At 34.3% G+C, this 22,297-nt stretch overlaps 1 protein-coding gene across 8 annotated transcripts in view; it reads right to left on the bottom strand.

The window, feature by feature from the left end:
- The window catches only part of LOC131061500 (sister chromatid cohesion protein PDS5 homolog A), a 215,145-nt gene that overhangs the window by 168,836 nt on the left and 24,012 nt on the right, over window positions 1–22,297 (bottom strand). For all 8 annotated transcript variants that reach the window (XM_057995214.2, XM_057995215.2, XM_057995216.2 and 5 more), the window contains exons 5-10: window positions 14,042–14,263; window positions 13,581–13,797; window positions 13,279–13,424; window positions 13,013–13,170; window positions 12,750–12,899; window positions 12,461–12,509 (exon numbers count right to left, since the gene is read on the bottom strand). In XM_057995214.2, the coding sequence (XP_057851197.2) occupies window positions 12,461–12,509; window positions 12,750–12,899; window positions 13,013–13,170; window positions 13,279–13,424; window positions 13,581–13,797; window positions 14,042–14,263 (942 nt within the window). The remainder of the gene's footprint in view (window positions 1–12,460; window positions 12,510–12,749; window positions 12,900–13,012; window positions 13,171–13,278; window positions 13,425–13,580; window positions 13,798–14,041; window positions 14,264–22,297) is intronic.

The following is a 22,297-nucleotide window of genomic DNA, read 5'->3' as shown; positions in this document are numbered from 1 at the left end:
GAACAAGAATAGAAATTAAAAGTGAATTGCAACAACAACACCAGAATCCAAGTGATATAAAAGACATTCAAAGGAACTTCAGAAGGAACAGAAGGTGGTGAATCAACAACTTCAAGGTTCAATCATAGTGCAAGGATGGAAATTCAACATTCTTCAAGGAATAAATTTCAAGGGCACAACATCAAAGGCAGTCAGCACATACACCTTACTCTTCCAACATTACACTTCAAGCTAGGAAGGTATATGCAATATGAAGATGCCAGTTTGCTTCATGAAGAGCGAGATTTTACTATGTAAAAGAGATCAAAGGCAATACGAAGGAATTGAATAAAGTCTGAGGCAAGAAGAGAAACATGAAGACTTGGACTTGAGGCATGAAGACAAGACAATGTGCAAGGGTTTAAGGGTAGAGTGTAATGTTCCCCTTTTGGCCAGCCATGCGATGATGTGTCGTTAGCCCATCTTGCCATGGTCCTGAGGGCTAACCAGTACTTTACAGGGATCAAAGAGGGATTTGGCCCAGGCAAATTCAGTTTCAGGCCAATTGGAGTTGATTTGGTAGGGTTTCTAGATACTTACTATTAATAGTAAGTCAGCAGTGGCTTAGTGACTTGGAATATTTGATGCATTTTAAAATGTCAGTATTTTGGTGATCTTAATTCTTCAGCCGGATTGCTAATTTTATTGAGCTACTTGTTGTTTGGGCAATAAATTAAAAGGTCTTAAAGTTAAATTTAAATATTTGACTTTAATGAATTATTTAATGTTGGGACTTATGTTTAATGGGAAAATTAAAAAATTCCCCTTTATTTAGAGACTTGGCGCTCACTTCCAAGGAAAATAATAATAAATAATGTGAGCTTTATATCCCACATTTAATGTGCTTTAGAAATCGCACCTTTGAAACAGCTATTTAAGGAGGTCTGAAGTACGTTTTTGGGCACTGGAGTTTGAGATTTTCTATGAAGTTTGAGTGATTAAAATAAGGACGCCAAAGTCCTATTGGCTGTTGGGGATGTCAATCCTCATCAGTGACATTCCTAACGCCATTGAGAGATATGGTCTTGGGAATCTATGGCAGAAAGGTCGTATTCAGTCATGGATACGATTTGCTGTACAAAGAAAGGCAGCCTATTAAGGTAGTCAATTGAAGGGTTGAGAGCTAAGTTGGGTGTAGATTTTCGCTGTAGCTATCTTCTTCAAACTGGCTGTGCCAAGTTGCCTAATGCTGTGAGCTGCGTGGAGTACTAACAAACTAATGAGTGCCGTACAGGGCCAAGGCAGACCATACACAATAGAAGTTGCACTCACCAATCATCTTTGACCAGTGAACACACAGCTGGGACTGCATCATTATTCATGGTGGCCATGTTACCACAATACAGACTGTACCACACTCCTGGGTTGCTGAGTGCTGTACATGGGATTTTGAAGACTATTCCTGGAGTTCCAAACTGCCAATGAACTTATTCAAGTTGGAAGCACTGTGTTCCTTGCCAGGCAGTGTACGCTGATAAGACTTGAATATATGTGGGTGCAATTTTAAAAAAAACAGGTCAGCTTTAAGTGTTAAATCTGAAAGGTTATTTGGGCTGTGTTAACTCTTAAACTGATTATAGCATCTTCTTGTTCAATCTTTAACTTTGTATAAGTGCTGTTCTATATTTGTACAAATGCATGTTGCAAATGTTACTTGAATAAACATTTCATAGCCATAACTGCATATACATTGCACTAGCCAACATAAGCAAAACTTTTGACTACAAGTAAACTGTTGACAAATTCCTGGGATAGAAGTCAACCATACAGTTCTTATCCAAGGCAGCCCATTACATAGAGGGGAAATGCATGGTGATGAGTACAAATCAGGATTCACATCAGCTGATAGAAGATGACTCAACCACATGGAATGAACAACTGAAGAGCACACGGTTATACTGAGACATGGGGGTGGGGGGTGAATCAGTATAACAACCAATTTTACTAATTTCAACTTCAATCACAAGTATATAACTTATCTTATTAACATATTTATTGCATACCAACATTAATTTATGTGATTTAACTAATATGAACACAAGTAGAACACAAGATATATACGTGAAAACTCTTACACGGCAAATAATTGCTTTTATATATTTCTTCTTTTACAATGTTTTGTAGGCACCAACCTACTAGAGGCACCAACCCCTAAGTTTGTTTGTGAGCACCAACCCACCGGAAGAAGCAACTCCCAAATCTGATTTTTGTGAGCACCAACCCACTGGAAGCACCAACTCCCAAATCTGAATTTTGTTTCCACCTTATGAGTGTTGCTACTACAACGGATGATGGACAATTCAATCTCTTTAACGAATCTTTTTATATTCCTTTCTCAAATGCATATTCTCTTTTTCACAAATCTGCATATATTTCTCTCACAACTATATCTATTCTCGTTCACAAATCTGCATATATTTCTCTCGCAACTGTATTTATTCTCCTTCACAAATCTGCACATATCTCTCTTATCCATTACATATACTTTCTTCTAAAATAGAACAGAATTACACTTCATGTTTCTCTTTTCTATATCTGCTCAAATTCTCATCATAACTATTTTCAGCCTTCCTTCAATATGGATCTTCAAGAATTATATAATACACAACACACACTCTCTATCTTATATATATCTTCACACACACACTCTATTATATACCTTTTACACTCTCTTGAAGAAATACGTCACTCTTCACTGAGGATACATCTTTTCTAAAACAACGTCTTTTATAATCCAATGTTCTTTTGAACATAAGCACTCAAGGAAGTTGACTTTTGTCTTTTCTATCTGTTGATTTTCCCAGGTTTTATTGGATGTATTTTAATGTATATATCTGATTCAATCTGATACTTGCATTCTTGGAATTCTATGTGTTCTCAAATTGAATAACATTATACTATATATATTCCTTTGGAGAGGCATGTCCTTGAACGGACATGTCTCTCCTTTAATTATAATAATTTAATCAATATTATAATGTTTCATCAATCAATTATTAATTTAGAATAATATAATAGATTAATATTGAATATTAAATTTTATATGATTAATAATAATATAATAATATAACATAATAATATATTATTATTAATCAACATATATCATATGTATTCTAAATGATCATTCGACTGAAGCTACAAACATTAACACTCCCTCTTAGCTAGGGAGGATGATCAGACAGAATGTGCAGTGATCTCCCATGTCAACACTTATGGCCCTCACCATAGCTACACAAAACATAATTAACACTCCCTCTTAGCTAGGGAAGATAAAATCAATGCAAATGCAATAAGTCTAGATTAATTATGGAATAGAGAAAATATTATCTCACTATGATATCAGGAAGTATGGTATAAACAAGAATATCAAGGCACATGATATTCACCATAACTCAAAAATATCATCTCATGATATTGGGAGTATTTGCATCAACCATATGATGCTCATCACAGGGGACCATAGTCTCAAGGTGTGAATTTGCCTCCGTCAGTGATTCTATTCACAAGCTCTTGCGTGGATTGCCTCTGTCAACGATTCTATCCATAAGCTCTTGTGTGGATTGCCTCAGTCGACGATTCTATCCATGAACTCTCACGTGGATTGCCTCAGTCGGCGATTCTATCCACGAGCTCTCACGTAGATTGCCTCAATCGGCGATTCTATCCATGAGCTCTTATGTAGATTGCCTCAGTCGGCGATTCTATCCACAAGCTCTCACGTGGATTGCCTCAGTCGGCGATTCTATCCACAAGCTCTTAAGTGGATTGCCTCAGTCGACGATTCAATCCACGAGCTCTCATGTGGATTGCCTCTGTTGGCGATTCTATCCACGAGCTCAAGTTATTGTAAGATCGTCACCTTCCAATAACCTCAAAAATACAAGTGGAAATCATTTGGAAGTCGTCACTTCCTTATGATTTAGACAGGGCCCATAAGGCATTAAATGATTTCATTAGTATAATAATCAATTGAATCAAGTTTTACCTCATAAGTGTTTCACCTTCAATAGTGAAAATCCCTCTCAATCACTATAATCAAAATTGTCACAAGTTGACTGAACCATCTGCTCCCTCTGAAGCTCAAGTTCTTGTATCAACCTCTTGTCCTCTTTTGAAATGTCAAACTCCCTCTGCATCTGGTCTCAATCATCAATTCGTTTATAAGCATCAATTTATTTCTCCCTTTAATTCAATTTTATTGTGCTTTCGTCCTGAAGGTATGTCAGAGAGAGATTACAAGTAGCTCATAAACTAAATTATCTCGAACAGAAATACCAATGATAGAAGCATACAAGATTTTACTAGCCAATATTATAGCATAAATTACAAACTCAATAATTCATGTGCCTTAATAAAACATGGAATATTTATCTTAAGTTTAAAACATTTCCTTTCATAAGGTGAGACCATATAAGAAATATCATGCATGAATCATCTCTCATCATAATTCCCTTTGAATGATGTAGAACGTTTTCATAATTTTGATCAACACTTTCATTATGATCTGCCACACACAGTCGTTAATAAATTTTTCAATTTACCAAATTTATCCAATCTATTCGGTGAGATGTTAGAAAATCTAATTACAAACATTTCCTCCAAGTTATAGCCAGATCCAACGGTTAAAACAAAAGTTATGACATTTTTCCCAAAACTGCTAACCCTAGGTAGGGTTTCAAGTGACCTGCACCAAAGTCGTCATATCTTGCACAAAACTGAATCAAATTTGATGAGATAAACATATTTGAAAACTAGAAACACAGATCTTTCCATCCATATATTATAGTCCTCATTTTGAGGCCAACAAAGGGCCGTACAATGGCATATTTCAGACTGAAAATTCTACAAAAAAAACTGAATTCTCCAACCCTCTCCAACCTCCAAATTAAACTTCACAGGCCTAAGCTCCGATACCATGTTGATTTTCCCAGGTTTTATTGGATGTATTTTAATGTATATATCTGATTCAATCTGATACTTGCATTCTTGGAATTCTATGTGTTCTCAAATTGAATAACATTATACTATACATATTCCTTTGGAGAGGCATGTCCTTGAACGGACATGTCTCTCCTTTAATTATAATATATTAATCAATATTATAATGTTTCATCAATCAATTATTAATTTAGAATAATATAATAGATTAATATTGAATATTAAATTTTATATGATTAATAATAATATAATAATATAACATAATAATATATTATTATTAATCAACATATATTATATGTATTCTGAATGATCATTCGACTGAAGCTACAAACATTAACACTATCCACTGTTCTTTATAATTAACAAACATTCATTTAGTTATTCCAAGCGATGTATCTTCTAAACACGTCTCTCCCCACTAAAGCAAATCGCACCTTCTCATTAATGACTGTTTTGTTAATGCCTTCAATCGCTACTTAGTAATGATGTTTATTATAAACACATTTTTTATGAGCACTGTTACCTGTAGCATTATCATCGCTGTCTATTATTTTATCAACCTTTATTTAATCATTTCTTACCAGTCTTATTCAGATTGCATGTAATGATTATGTAATATTTTGTTTGATATACCACATAACTTTGTTAATTGCCTTTCGCCATAATTGCTGCCACTTGTCCTGATTGCCTGTCTTCAATGGTTTGCTGATTTGTCTACTAAATAAATCGGTTCCTCCAATTTATGAATCGCTGTCTAATCGTTGTCTTCACTTTAATTGATATTGTTCGCTGAAATTATCTTTTCCTCGATCATTCCCTTCTTAGCTATAATCACTTCTTTGTTCTTAACTCAATTCTCAACTTGGAATTATTATCGCTGTTCTTTTATTGTTTGAGATTGTCATTCAATATTTTACTAAGATCACTCAGAGTAATTACATCCCCCACAAAGTTGCATCAAAGAAAATAATTGATATCTCTGTTTGTAATCATTGCCACCACTTATTTATAATTACTATTCTTTTAATCCTCATTTTTAGTTATTCGCCAGTGAATGCTAGCAAGTCGGTTATACAATAAGTCAATCATATTTGAATTGTATCGATTCTTTGTCTTGGGCATTAATAGTTGTCTTTATTAGACTGAACTGCTATTCATATTAAGTCACCGACTTTGGAGTTACATTAGTTCGCTGCTATCATCTTGCTTAATTGAACTTGATTGTAGTCGCTGCCTTTGGGTATCATCGCTGCCTTTGGGTATCATCACTGCCTCTTTAATTAATCTGTAGTTCATTGTCTTTAATAAAATCGCTGCTCTTTGCTTTCCAGCACTGCCTTTGAGAATATTATACTATCTATGAATCACTTTTCAATGCCACGAATGATTTTCATTTGATATATCTAATAGATAAATGCTATGAATGTTGTATATTTAGATGTCACCGACATTCATATTTAGATGTCACCGACATTCATACTCAATGATTATTGATAATCTCACAAGGTTGATTGCATTTCTTTCCTTTTTATCTGAATTGAACACGTCTTCATGTTAATCGCTGATTCAGAGTCTTCTTTGTCTCAGTGAATTTATTGACTTCAATTTCTGATCGGTTAGAATATTGACTGATCCCATCTTTGATGACTCACTAAGACTGAGTCGACGTTCTTCATGCTGCAGTTGCTACCTGACCATCGTTGTTCTGTTCATACAGTCGACTGTTCTCTGAGTTCTATTTACCAATACTAATGGACTGTAATATGCCTTGTCAACAGTCTCCATCGTTTTTATTCATTTGCTTTCTTTATCCATTATAATAGTTGTATATATTGTTTGTCTTTAAGCACTTGATCTTTCATTTGTATTCTCATTGTTAATCTGATCAACCACTTCAGATTGGCGGTCAAGGTCAATGTCTTAGTCAATAATCACAAAGTCTGCTTTATATTACCAAGTCTGTTTGCTGTCAAAGATATAACAACTTGGAGTATGTGCCTTCCATCATCACACACTCTTGTTGGTCTCACACCAAAGTATACTCATCTGCATATCAGTTTGTCCGATTTATTACTGCTATTTAAGTCTAAAGATCAACGTAGCATGGTCCAAGTATTCTCTATCATGATTATGTTCAATGTGGATGAGGACCTCTTCAATGATCTGCAACAATGCTTTGTAACTTACTCCTTGATATTAATGAGAAATATTATTTTGGTCTTTGACATCAATGACAACATTTCCAACAACATGAGGTCAAGTACAACATGATTGCTAGATCAAAGTTCAAATCATCAAGGAACAATGATGGTGAACAAAAGAAGAAGAAACTCAGCAATTTGTCAAGGAAATTCCAAGATCACGTCTACTTTCCAAAATGAAGAGGTGTTCCACATCAAAGATAAAGAAAATAAAGGAAACCAATCACGTCAAGGATGTTATGGAGCTTGAAAAAGGGAATTTCACTACATGAAAGGGGATCACATTCAACATGAAGGTCTTCACCAAGCAAGATATCAAAGACTCCGAGGTCAAGATGCACACATACATACAGTAATCGTAACATTCAAGAATTACACCAAGGAAGGGCGAATTTGTCACGATGAACATGGAGGCGAAATAGGGACAACACAAGGAGAATTCCCTAACATAAGGATGGAAGAGTAAAGCATTATAAGGAATTCCAAATGATATTCCTTAACATGAAGATGAAATCCAAATGATCAAGTGGAATTTCGAGCATTATGAAGAGTGCCCAAGGGAATAGTTAAAGTGTTCCCAAGTCCAAGACAAGGAATTGCAAGATCAAACATCACCAAGGAAAAAATTAGTTCAAGATTCCCAAACGCGAGAGTGAAACTCAAGGACTTCAAGGTGAAAGATTCAATGGAGCAAGGCAAGTTGATCAAGTCTACAAGGCAAGTTGAGGTGGCATCTCAGTCATCACTCAGCCAATCAAAGGGTACCAAGTCAAGGATGTCTAGATACAATGTACCTAACTCACCTAATGGAGGCACAAAGTTCAATGTACCTAACCTCATCTCTCATTGGTGAGAAATTCAAGATGGGCATGTGTCCAAATTATTGTGAATATTTCATTGGCTAGAAGGAAGTTTGTTGTAACAAACCCTAATTAGGGTTTTATTGTAAGATCTTGGCCCTTGACTGGTGAATCAATCTGATGCCTTTGAATTGTAAAGAGAGTTCTATATAAAGCTTAATGCTCTCATTTGTAAAGGTTAATAGGGAATAGCAGAGAATAGTTAGTATATCATTAGTAGTTACAGCAGGAGAGACTTGAAATTATTACCAAGACTTGTGAATAAACATACTTTTCATTGAAGATATGGTGGAATGTGTTGTCCTTTCTACATGTTGCATGGTTTCTTGTTACTTCTCAAGTTTTAGTTAAAGTTCATTGATCATGATGGATAAGTGTGTGGATGTTGATGATTCCTTGGTTCATACTTTTTGTGGTTTGCTCATTGTAAGCTACAGTGCAAAGTTATCCTGAATCTTGTTATTGTGCTAAGTTCAATTGTGGATATATGTTCAAGTTGTGCCATATTTGGGTATTTGAATGAATATTCATGATATGAAAACCTTTATCATCCTTAGAAGGTTGCACTAGTTTTGTGAAGTTGTTACTAGCATGGCAAAGCAAAGCTCAGATTAAGGAATGTGTCCATCCAAACATCATCCATAGTTATCATTAGTCTTAGAATTAGATTAGTTTCTCAACCCTTAACTCCTGTTGCTACTTGTTTTCCAAGTTAAGTCTTCATGTCCCAACAACATTTGTGGATTACCACATCAAACTGTTAGAGTAATCCACACATCAAGACTTGACAATAGAAACCTTGGAATCACCTTGTATGATCAAATAGCTTAGCATTTGAGAGGTCTTTGTTCAAGAGAGGATAAAATACTTGGTATTTTATTCTATGTATGAAGTGCATAAAAACACATCAACAGAATATAAGAATAAAGTCTGAAATTCACCAATGGCATTTCAATAATAATTCTCCAATTCGCAAGCCACTCACCCCAAATCTAAAAAATTTGAAAGGAACTCGCCAAAAATCAGCTCCAATGCAACTACCGTGTGATGATGCCCTAGATGGAAATGAGGGTTTTCATCCTTAATTCTAAAAATGAAGTCCACGAGGGTTTTTGTCCTCCAAGCCCCCTAAACAGCCAAAAGCTTTCATCCTTGGTTGTGAATTTGAACGCAAATGCTCCAAGTGAAAATGCCAAAAACGAAATTCCCCAAATGAGGCTAGGCACCACCTTTTTTATACCCTTTTTAAATTTATTTTTTAATTATTATTTTATTTTATGGGGTGACCTATGTAATGCAGCGGTTAAAACACTTGCTTGGTGAAATCGCCACCAAGGTTCAAATCCCCGTTGGGCAGCTATGCTCGTAGGCTTTGTGCTTTCGTTGGGCTGGTGGACTCGCGGAACCAAATAAAAATAAATAAATGTGTTTAAAAACATTTTTTCTATGATATTATTTAAGTTGGCACTTTTTAATAATATTATTTGAGTCACCCATTAAATTACAAGCTTTCGAGCCCAAATTAAAAATATTATTAATTATTTTGTTTTAAAAAAGGCACATGACATCTATGCAATATACAAAAATTCAAGTCTTTACCTTACCCTTTTTTATGAGCTTCAACCTTTTAGAAAGTGCCAATCTGTAAAAAAATGCCTAAGCATCATTGCAGTTGAAGTTGCATAAATATGTCTTATGTGGATAAAATGCCTTAGCCACTTCCAAATGTGAAGGAAACAATGACAAACGTGTGTAAAAAACTATTCACAAAACAAACATTGTCAGAAAAAAACCATAGAAAACCAGTCAAAATCAAATACCTTGTGATTCAGACATGTTTGAGATGATTTATTCATGCTTGGCCATGAAAAGACTGATCAAAGATGGTAAACCACAATTTTTAATGGGAGAAAATCAGGAAATGCAGTGACCTGCAAATTATTCATGGTCTTTTTGCAACTATCACTTTTATGATCTATACCAAAAGATGTGCAAATAAAATCCCACTTGCACAAACAACCACAGCTGACACAAACAAGCTCATTATTACAACAATATTATATAAATTGTCAGCATAGAATGATAGACTTGTCATTCTGCATGTGCAACAGTTTCAACCACTCAAGCCATGATAAAAATACAATCGGTGACCTAAACATGTAATTGCTTCTCTGCAATCTACTTTTAAAGTGGAGTGGAAGATCAAAAGAAAAGATCCTTGCTAGAGACTCCAACATAGCTCATCCACCACTCAGAAAATTCAGGTTGCCTACGGTATGCCTCCATATTTTTATAAATATTCCCACAATCTACAATTCCCAATAAAACTCCAAATAAAATTCAAAAAGCCTTCAAATCAACATTTTTGCATTCAAAATTTCTCTATTGGAGAGCATCCACACCTTCAAAATGATTTTTTAGCCACGCCCACCTTAAATTTCTGCTATCAAATTTAAATTCAATAAACCCTAATTGAATAAAAAAGTAATAATATAATGTATTCCAAAATTTTCATTCCCAATTACCAAAACACGTAAAAACATATTTGCAAATTTCAATCTCCTTTCAACACATCCTCCTCCTTGCAGTTTTGCGGCCTTAGTTGCTTTGAAGAGGAAAAATTAGTCAATGCTGTATTGATTTGATTTAAAAATTATAATATTTAACTTATAGAAGAAAACTGGCTTGAATAACATATCCAAATAAGATAAAACCTATTTCTGCTATCATTACCAAATTTTCGGCAGATACTTAATCCTCTTTTGTTGTTAGATCTTCCATCAAGAATATATGCCCTATCTTCACTAATCTAAAAGTTTTGTTGTTTTTAGACATCTATCTATTCTCTCTCCTGAACTGGTCATTCTAACACCATTTCCCAAATGGCTTTATCTTCATGTATTCATACCTCACACTACAGCCATGGTGTAGTTAATATTAATTGGCAACAATAGGTTTTCAGTGTTCACAGTCCATTTAATTGGATTTTTCAAACTTTTATGGAGAAAATTGAGTACCAAATTTTACATCTAGAAATTGCTACAGAATTTTCTACAAAAAAGCTTGAAACATTCAATTAAAACTATAACCAGCATAGGAATAAAACAGGTGAGTTGGATAATATAAGCTCAACTGAATCACCACAAGTAAAAGCATAGTTGGAATGTCGTATAGCCAGTAGTACAACTAGCTCAACCTCCATACCTATTCAAGGTGAGCAAAATCAGAGACACTAATAAAATGATATATACTCTAGAAAAATAAAGGCTATAGTACAAAGTACAATAATAACACTAGGTAAGATAAAATTATACTAACATTTTTGAACAACCCTAAAGGAAAACACTCCCGTTAGTCTTTGACCATATAGATAAAGATGTATAGCACAACTATGCCCTGTTTGCAAGCAGAAATTAAAGCTATATATATGGATGTACAGATACTGCTGCCTTTCTGTTCCACAGAACCAACCACTGACCACTTTGACTCAATTCCTCTTGTCTACTTTTCTTTTCAACCTTCATGGATTGGGTTTCCATCTAGATCATTAACACATACACCTTTCAGCCTCTTTGATTACTATTGCTGTATGTAAATTATTCAAAATACACAATTTTTGCACAGCAGCGGCAATTTTTCAGCTACTTAACAGTAACCTTTGTTATGCCCTTCTCCGGATTTGTGCTAGTATTTCTCTAACTCCCCAAGAGCTTGCCACTAGAGAGCAAAGAACATAATGGTAAGCAAAAAATATAATCGCAGAGTGTAGCGGAAAAACTATTTGAGTACAATTAGCCCATGACCCGCCTCTCAAAGTAAAGCCACTTGAACCATGAGTCATGAGTATGGGTGTCCAAGAAATGAAGAGGGAAGATGTATGGCATCAAAATAGTACTTAATGAACATAAGACTCCATGATATCTGGAATTAATCATAGACCCAGTGCAGTTAATGCTACTAAGATGTAACATTTTGCATGAAAAAATCTGTTTCACATATAAGAAACCTACTTGAGATGAAAACTTATTACAACATTACTGATTTTTTTTAACAGCTGATTCTCCCTGTGTGATCTCAGGACATTCAATATAGTCATTATCATACCACTTACATAACTGACCCGCTTGTGTCTAGATTAATCACCTTAAGCTTAGTCAAGTGAACTGATCTGAAATAAAATAGGAAATCAAAAATAACCCTAATGTTATAGAAGCTTCAACCATCTTGCATGAAGTGGAAATTAGTCCAGGAAGTCTTATATAACTTGTTCTTTGATAATTTGTGTTATTAAAATAGGCATGATGCAGAATATATCAATTGTCATCAACATATTAAAGAAAACTAGGCTTGGGCTAAAAATTCATTCAGTTGAACATTACAACACAAAGCAGGTCTCATTGACAAATTTGAAATTGATATTACCTTTAAACTCTGACGGAGTGACAGATATACTTGCATTTCCTGTTGTAATCTGCAAAATGCCAAGAGGTACACAGAACAAGGTTTGCAAGAAAGAGAGTTTATTTGATGTCCACAAATGACAGAAGCAGGTCAAGAAGACTTAGAAAGTACATCAAGTTACAAAATATAAGTATTACATAGAAAAGACCTTATGTTGTGAAAAATAACTAACTACAGAGAATCAGCATGCACAACAGATCTCCATATACAAGTAAAACGTAATGCCAAAAAAAAAAAAAAAATTAGATACCTTTGCTTCTGAGATAAGATATGCTCTAAAGCTCTAATGTCACTGGGACAGAATACTGAGAACATAGCAATCCAATGGTGGGTTCTCTCATCCACAGGAAGCTGGACAGGAAATAGGTCCTCTGCAAAGATAAGCTCCATTCCTGCTGGCCTGGCAGGTATGCAGTATGAATTTTCAAAATTTATAAATACAAGATCCGTTAAAACAATATAAAATTCCATGTATACATTTAGATACAACACAGGAGTTGGATCCAGCTATACCTGAATTCTTTGCAATCTTTATCAAAACAGATTCTTATAATTTTACTTGGAATCCACTCGAATTCCTCACTGCATGTAATAAAGCCTTCCAAGCACTTCATGCAATAAGCCCTATAAACTTCTACAAGTTTTTGAAGAGTGTCCTTTCTTACAGAAACCTGTACACAAATTTTAGTACCAATGAAGAAAATTAAAAAACAATAAAAGAAAAATTCAAAAACATAGATTACCCAAGCATGGGAGTGTATATCCAACAGGCATCCTACCTTCTTATCACGCAAACGCTCTGCCACATTCTTAATAATCTCAGAAGATACATATCTAGGATTTATTTTCGCTATGTCACAAATCACATTTACAACTTGAATTCGGACTTTATCATCAAAGTCTAGAAGCCGACCTTGAAGCCCAGCTGTAAACAGAACAATGGAGAAATAATAAAAGGGTATTCATTTTTTACAAGCAGCAATCTATGAGAAATCTGCTATGAAATGAATCATTCAAAAAGCATACAATTTTTTTCTTTTCCTTTTTAAAGAAATAGAAGCATTAGTAGTTCTTATCTTACAAAGAATCTCAGAAGCTTCATTTCCAGATGGATTTGCCAAAAAACAATCCTTTGCACATTCCACAGCAGCCAACCTTACTTCCACAGTCTTATCAGAGAATCGTTTTAAGAATTCAGCAAATAGTTGATGGTACTCTTGGGCAACATGTCGTCCATGCAAAGCAAATAATTTTCCCAACAAATGCACTGCCTTCAACCGAACATCTACCTGATCTGTCTGTAAAATTCATAGCACTTAGTTTATTTACTACATTGCATGGTACAAGGTGGGAATACACAACCATAAAAAAATTGAAGAGAGAGTGAAATGCTTAGGGTTTACATAAATTATCCCATAGTCATCCTCAATTTTAAAATAAGTCAGGATCTTATACTTCCAATTTTGAAACAAACAGGCATACTCAAATAAGGATACAAGTAAAAATAGCCTTCGAACTGAAAAAGGTGCTAAACATGTATACCAGTAATTCCTGGGTTAGATTTGGAATGACAGCCAATAGCATATGAGGCGCACACTGATATATTTCAAAAATAATGTTATGATAATTTTCTTGTAGATCACTTCCAGCAGCCTTCCCCTCAAGCATGACTGAAGTTAAAAATTGCTGAACAACTGGCTCCAACTTTTCGGTACAGTGTTGAACTACAGATATTGAAAGCTGATGAGCAGCAAGAGATGCATTCTGCAATCAAATAAAAAGGGACAGGTTATAGAAACCAAATAAATTTAAGAAAAGCAGTGTCCTTCAAAATGGCTACCACCAATGACAAAGTACATGCCTGAAAGCTGAGACTCCAATGTTACCAAGAAATGGGCATGCATAGGTAAAGTGTCGTATAAACAGGTATAAAAGAAAACAATAAACCAACTCTGAATCAGATGTCCCTGACGCTATGAATTAAGACAAGGCCCAGATAAAAGAATAAATTTAAATCAGAGAAACTACAATTGTCTGCATAAATATTCTGTGAGAGTAATTTAGAAACAGATTGCCAGGCTTTCCAAATTTTGAGCTTGAAAGAATCAAAGATCAATGATAATATTAAGATTTGAACCTTAATGTAGGTGCATTAATGACAGCACAGGATGCCGCAAATGGAGAAACAAATCACAGTAAATCTGCTATCGACATAGACATAGCAGGATTATTTACTCCTGTGCTAACAACCATGGCAGGAATATATCATAGTAAACACAACGAGCATTCAGGGGGTCTTAACTCTCATATTCAGATCACATGGTCATTCTTCCATATTCACAAATATATATATCACTGGGACATCTTCATCAAAAAGGGGTTATTAGGGGTACTTCCAGACATCCCCAGGACTTCAAGGAGGCTCCCAGCCATCTCTCATGCATTTCCAAGACTGCCAGCAGTCTCCTGCACCAAACAACTCCAGAGAGCAGATTTTTTTTATGAAAAAAAAACGACATTTTCTTGATGTTCGTACCCCAAAACTCTAATCGCAAAAGTTTGTGGGCCCCACCCACAACCTAAGTACTCCAAACGATATATAAATACAACTCACACTCACTCCAAATCACTATCAAAGCTTGGACACATTGAGCAAGCTGCAAGTTGCATAGCAAGAGTGGGGGCAAGCAAGGCTGCAAGAGTGGGAACATTAGCAAGTGAGAGGGCAATAGCGAGAAGAAGAGCAAGTGCCTAGAGTCGAAGTTTCCTCACATTGATAAAGTTAGAAGCCACCAATCCTTAAAGGGAAGTCATAACCCTTCATCATTAGGGATTTGAACTTTTAATTTAATTGTTCATTTCTAAATGGCTCTGAATGGCTAAATCTGAAATCAATGATATTTATTTGTTATGCTTTCAATTTAAATATACAATAAATCGTTCATAGAATCATACATGGTTATAAAAATTGTTTTTAGGTTGCTGAGCTGCTACTTTTATTAGAAAAAGAAGTTAGAAAAACCCTAAAAAACAATATTTAGGAGTTTAGGTATTAACTTTACATTTATAAAAGCAGTATTTTAGGTTTTTTAACTCATTTATTAAATTAAAATTATTTACTTTTGAAATGTTTATTTGTAATTTTCCATAAATTATTAAAAGCAGCAGTTCAACAACTTAGAAACAACATTTCAGGTTTTAACTTTACATTAAAAAGTTAAAATGAATTTTTAACTTATTTATTAAAATTAAATTATTTGACTTTGAAATGTTTATTTGTAAATTTGCATAAATTATTAATAGTTGAATAAGATTTAAATTTGTATTACCAGTCATGATTTCATCTTGTGTGTATCCTTTGCTTTGCATTTCATGAGAACTAAAGTGAGTAAAACAAAAGTGGAATCCTTGTTTGATGAAAACTGAAGAAAAAGTATTCTTATTTTCATGCATCTTCTATTTTTGTGCTTCCTTCAACCTAAAGTAAGAAAAACAAAATGAAATCCTTGTGTCTTGAGCCCGTGAATAATTTAATGATATTATGGAAAATGTATTGTTTAAAATTTAGACCATAAATTTCATTTCTTGCAATGTCATTATGAGTTCCACTTCTCACAGCATGAGTGATGATAAGAGTCAACAAGCGCCTATAGGGATTGAATCTGAAACTGAATGTAGATGTAGGTGGAGGAAACTAGTTCCATTGACAGAACAAATTTTAATTGTTCTTCTAAGTTATTAAAAGAATCAAGAAAACACAATAAGTCCCCTTTAAGGCAATTTGCAACCAAATAACAAGCAAAACCTAGGCAACAAGAAGCACTAGACAAAAGTATACAGAGATGTAAGGAATTGTGACTCAAAAAAGAGCTAAATTAAATTGATTGTGGGTTTGTGGGACGACCAAACACTTGTACCTTCTCTTTCATTAAGGAGTCCTACTCTTACTAGTACTAAGACTTCCCAAGAACCATGGCTCTGTACTTTTCGATCTAGTTTGGAGGCAATAGAGCCTAAGGCGAAACATAGAATGACTAGTACTAGTGATACCATAAATACAGTTGCAGAATTATTCAATGTGCAAAATAAGGATGAGCTATATGATGCTACTAGCAAATTATTCTTTTCCAATGGTATTCCATTCCATGCGGCTCACTTGGCTTATTATAAGGAGGTTGTGGCAAAAACAGTAACCATCATATGTGCCACCAAGGGTGACAAATTTTAGGACAACAATCTTGGATAAGAACAATTCCAAGATTAATATTTTAATGGAAAAATGAAGGATAATGTCCCAATTGTAAAGTCATAAAGAGATCCTTAGCCTATTATTTAATTTCTCATCTGCAGATGGGGTGGTGCAAGAAAAATAATCCAATAAATTAACTTAAGTTGTTGAAAATGTAATTTTATGATTTTTTCATAGAAAGGCAACTTATGTTTTATTGTTAAAAAGGTTGTTTTAAGAAAGGGACAAAAAATGGAATCCAAAAATTATATTAATTAAAAGGTCTTTCTAAACAGTTTTCAAAATGAAGTTTTGGAAAGAAATGGTGAAAAAGAAAATAATATTATTTTTCCTCAAAAGCTTATATAACAAACCCATTCTCTTGGAATCAAATATAAATTCATCATTTTGCCTAAGGACAAAAACCTTTTTGGCAAATAGATTCAAGTATGAAAACCCTCCTATTCATGTGATTAATTCAATTCAAGGATCGCCTGCATGTTGAACAGTTGCAAAAGATTTTTCAATTTTAGTTTTTTTGGTGTGTTGTGTGAGATTTTTTATTTTATGGTTTTCAAGATTTTTGTTTATATGAAGTTTTTGTGTGTTGAGTTATTTTACAATATCATATATTCTAAATTGAATCAAATATTGTAAGCTATTCGTTGGCCATACCATTTTCAAGCCCAGCTGTAACTAGTTATTGTTATTTATTTTGATTGAGACTATTGTACCACTTATCTCTCAATATTATTCCAGACACATATTTATTTAAGTTTGTACTTAATTGTGTTTGAAGTGTTGTACTCTTTGAAGAAAGATGGCAATTAAATTGAAAGATGAAATATAACATATATTGTTGCAATACACTAAAAGAAATTGATCACGGCCTCTAAAAGCCGTTATTACATTATGGTTCAGTCTGTCATACATCTACGAAGGTAGTTGTACTATGCTGCATATATTTAAGTATGACTTATTTCAAATTTTGACTATTGGTAAACAATTTTAGAGATATTCCTAGAGTTAATATTCAATATTTCTGATCATTACAAAAATATTTTATATAGCAACTTTTATACAATTTACCATCAAAATTAATATAAGATCTATGGTTGTTTTTAATACTGTAAGTCTTTAAGGCTAAGTGGCCATGACATTAGCAAAACACTCCATATTCCCAACATTATTATTTCGATCAATAATATGTACGGTTCTCCCGAAAGATTCGGTATTTGTAATTGTTCTAGAAGGCTTGCTACCAAAACTAATTTCATACATATTTAGTTTCAATTTGTATTTCATCATCAAGGCTTGCCACCAAATTATACATGTCTTTACTTCTAGGTTTGTTTGGTTGTACTATTTGAGTTGTGTGCCTTGCTGCCAACAAGCATTTTACTCTAATATCATTCTAACCCTTTTCACCATATGCTCTAACCTTGCCTGCATCAGGATCTTGATGATCAGAAGGTTACATGTCATCTTTTCTGGGCTAAAATAAAATAATATTATTTAAATTGGGCCCAAAATTTTCTAATTAAAAGGGGCAATTTATTAATGATTATTATAAAAAAATTGTTATTCAACACTTTAAAAAAGTGTTTATTTAACACTTTAAAAAAAAATTAAATAGTATTTACAAGTACTTTTTACTGTGTTATTGGCTAATGCTGGTAAAGCCTGGGTACGCGAAACCATATGGTTCAGGAATGGCCCAAGGTACACCCAGAGTATGGCCTGGGCACCCAGGTTCACTATGGGTCCTTTTGTGAAGGACCCACAATGAACCCAAGTGCCCAAGCAATACCTTGGGCATACTTAGGCAAACCCAGGCCACAGCTATTACTGCCACTTAAGTATTCATTGTATCCATCATGGTGTCCAAAGCATGCAACCTAGTAAACAAAATCTACTCATTGAAAATGAGGGTTGATGTCACAATCCGATATTGACTTAATCGTTGAAAATTCAATTCAATTGATTCATCCCTCTTATAAAATTTGAAGTATACTAGATGAACCTTGATCCAATGTCGGGCAGTAAAACAAAGTGGTTCATTAAAAAACCCTAAAAGACATATTAATGTATTATACTAAGTAACATATGGCATAAAAGCAACAATACAAGGTCTGGCATACACCAATGTCTGAGGCCAGGCAAAAGCCTTACGTAAATTGATAGAATACATACATTTTGTGTTATGTATGCTAAATTTAGGTCTCCCCTATGGCTATGAGGAATAATTTATCAATAAAAAAATAAAAAACGTATTGCCAATAATATCATGCATACATCACCTGCAGCATTAATTCTGATTTGGAAAATGAACATCATAATAAGAACAGGCAATCAAATTTTGTTACTATGCAATGATATTTTGAGACTTGAGTATTTTCATTTTTGCACATTATGAATATGAAGCATTTAAATATTCTATTTATCAGCAATTATGAGTATCACTGTTCTTATAGATTTATAATATATAATTTTGAACATACATATACATACACACGTACCTGTACCCGAGCCCGAGAGAAAACATATTGCCATATCACCATACTAGGTTCAGGTTTCCATACCCGAACTGTCATCTTGGACTTTTCATAAAAAAAATTTCTTAAATGCTTGGGGCCAAAAATTGTTGATTTTTAAATTCTAGGGCCCAATTTTTTGGAAAAAAAAAAAAGACAACCATAAAAGAAGCGCTTGACTTCTCATTTGATCATCATTCAAATTATCCTTTTGCATCCAATTTTCAGATTTGAGTAGTTTGCTAAACCTAAGGCATCCAAGGATGAAGACCCTTGATTTGTTAAGAGATCTGAGGATGAAAACTCTTGTTTCCAATCTTGGTTGATTCCATTGAGAGATGACAATTGTGCTGATTTGTTGAAAGTTTGAAGACATTTTCAGATTGCTACAGTGCCACTATAGTGTTGTTGCTGATTTTTGAAGATTCCAACAAATAGGCAACTTGAGTTTGCAAGCAAATTTTAGTATTTGTTACCATATCATTTTTTAAGAGTCCTAATTAATTTTCAAAATTTTGGATGTTTTAGTCAACCAAAGCAGAGTGCCAAATTGTGAGAAAGAAATTCAGTCATTCTGGATATTAGATCAATCATACGAAGTACCAACTATTAGTTACATTATTTCAGTCATCCAACATGAGCAACCAGCCCATTGTTGTGAGGCACCAGTATTTCTAGGAGGATGTCAATCAAATTTGGCATTTTGCATGTGTTTCCAGGCCTATTCTTCGTTGCAATACACATCTACAGCCATATAAATTAGAGTGATATCATTTAGAGAAAGGTTTGAAAATATTAGTTGTTGTTCCATACTTGTCATCAGCAAATCCACATGCTTCCAGCCTAAAGTCATCTTTTGGAAGAGTAAAGTTGACAATAAATTGCTATTCCAGCGTTATGCCACCATTGGAAGGCTGCGTTTGACAATATACTGCTATTCCAGCCCTATTTCTAATAGACCTGAATCATTTCCAGCTGACTACAGCCTTTTCCAGCACTGTACAGCCAGCCATACATCTCCATGCAACATCCGTATCAATAATCCTGCAATTGCCAACCTCTAATTGCTGCTTACTAACAGTGCAGGATGTGATCTAGGTCTGACTTTCATCTTTTTCAGCAGAATACAGTACTCTATGAGTGCAAAAATATTTTTAAAAATTTTGATTGGTACTTTCCAGCATCCTCATTCATTGTTTTCAATGGCTATACTAGTCAAAAAATCATATGTGAAGATTATTTGGCTGCCCTATATCAGAATTGGCTTTATCGAGCATTCTAGGATTACATGAAATAAATAAGCAAGGTCTGATGTCATTTATTGCAATTGTGAATTGATGTCAACAATTTAAAGGTTTTGAAAAAGTGTGATCAGAATTTGCACTTGCTTATTGGTTTCATTTCTTTTCAAGAAAAAACAGAAAATAATATTGCATATTTCCAAGTGGGGGGCATTAGAAAAGGTGCTAAGGTTCCATGTTTGTTCATTGTGAAATAAAAAAACAAAAAAACTAAAAAACTTTAAATCAGGACATTAAAACTACTTGGGTCACTAGTGGGTGCAACATAATCAATGGATGGGTGGACAAACATCAAGTACAATCCACTCATCAACATCATGGTCACATGTAAATAATACCCTTACTTCATTAGACCTATGGATTGTTCAAAGTACTGCAAGGATGCTGATTTTCAATTCCAAATCCTTAAAGATGCTATTGAGGAGGTTGAGCAACAGAATGTCATGCAACTAGTGACAAATACAGCATATATGTGCAAAGCTACAGGGAAATTGATTAAGGCATCCTACATGCATATTTGGTGGACTCCTTGCTGTATGCATGACATGAATAATGCACTCAAGGCCATGGGCAAAATCATTTGGATTAAAGAGATGGTAAATAATGTTAAAAATGTGCAAATGTTCATCTACATCCACCACGCCTTACATACACTCTTCAAGACCACCTCAAAGGAGGAATTTTTAAAACCTATAGAGACTACATATGCATCTCACTTAATTCTCTTGGAGAGGATGCTTGAGTTGCAAGAATTGTTGCAACTAATGGTCATGACAATAAAGTAGAATCAGTGGCCTAATTCTGAGACAAAGTAGAGGAGGGGTGTGAAGCAGGTAGTGAAGATTGACACTTTTTGGGCTGATGCAAGATACACTATTGCCATCATTACTCCAATTTTAAAAGTCATTAGATAGGGAGATGCTAACGCACTTAGACTTGGAGAGGTGTATAAGTGCATTAATAGTATGTTTGGTCAAATGAAGATCATTGTACAAGAGAAAAATCTCACATTACAGTTCTATAACAAACATATTTAATCCATCACCAATGAGAGAAGCTCAACACTCTCTTGCACTAATTGTCCATGCATTGAACAAGTAGTACATGCAAAGGCATAGCAGAGTTACCCCTATACAAGATTCTAAGGTGAAGGTGGGGTTTTGTTGTGACGTCTTCACACATCGCCCCATTGCAAATGGGGACCCCCACTTTTCGCTTTTTAGAGTAGAAGTTTTGCCTAATTTCCTTGTGTTTGCCTTTGCCGATGAGAGGGTTATTTGAATTTTGAATAGGATCATGTGTTTAAAATGTCAAAATGTTAGAGTGATCCTGAGTTTTGCCTAAGTCTAGGGGTTGCCTTAGGGTTTTGATTTATTCTTGCTAAGTGTTGACCTTCTTGAGCGTTAACGTGTTTTAAACACGCATATCGATGATTTTAAAGTGCCAAGGTGTTTTAAGACCTTTAGGAGTTGTTTTCTCGCTCCTAGGAAGTTATTTAAATTGATTTTGCACTTTATCCCAATAATTTCCTAGTGTTTCGCTCAATTTTTTGGAAAATTTGTTTAAGTCTGATCTAATTTTGAAGTTTCTAAGCGAATTTGAGTGGTTAAAATGCCAAATTCCTAAGGGAAATCCATATTCCAAGGGTTAGAAGGTCAAATTCCATGCTAGAGGTACTTTTCCCCTCATATTCCAGACTACCCATCCTTTTCCCCACTCAAAATCCGAACTACAC

The sequence above is a fragment of the Cryptomeria japonica genome, chromosome 8 (assembly GCF_030272615.1).
Source record: "Cryptomeria japonica chromosome 8, Sugi_1.0, whole genome shotgun sequence".
Lineage (NCBI taxonomy): Eukaryota > Viridiplantae > Streptophyta > Pinopsida > Cupressales > Cupressaceae > Cryptomeria > Cryptomeria japonica.
This window is presented reverse-complemented; position numbering and strand designations above follow the sequence as displayed.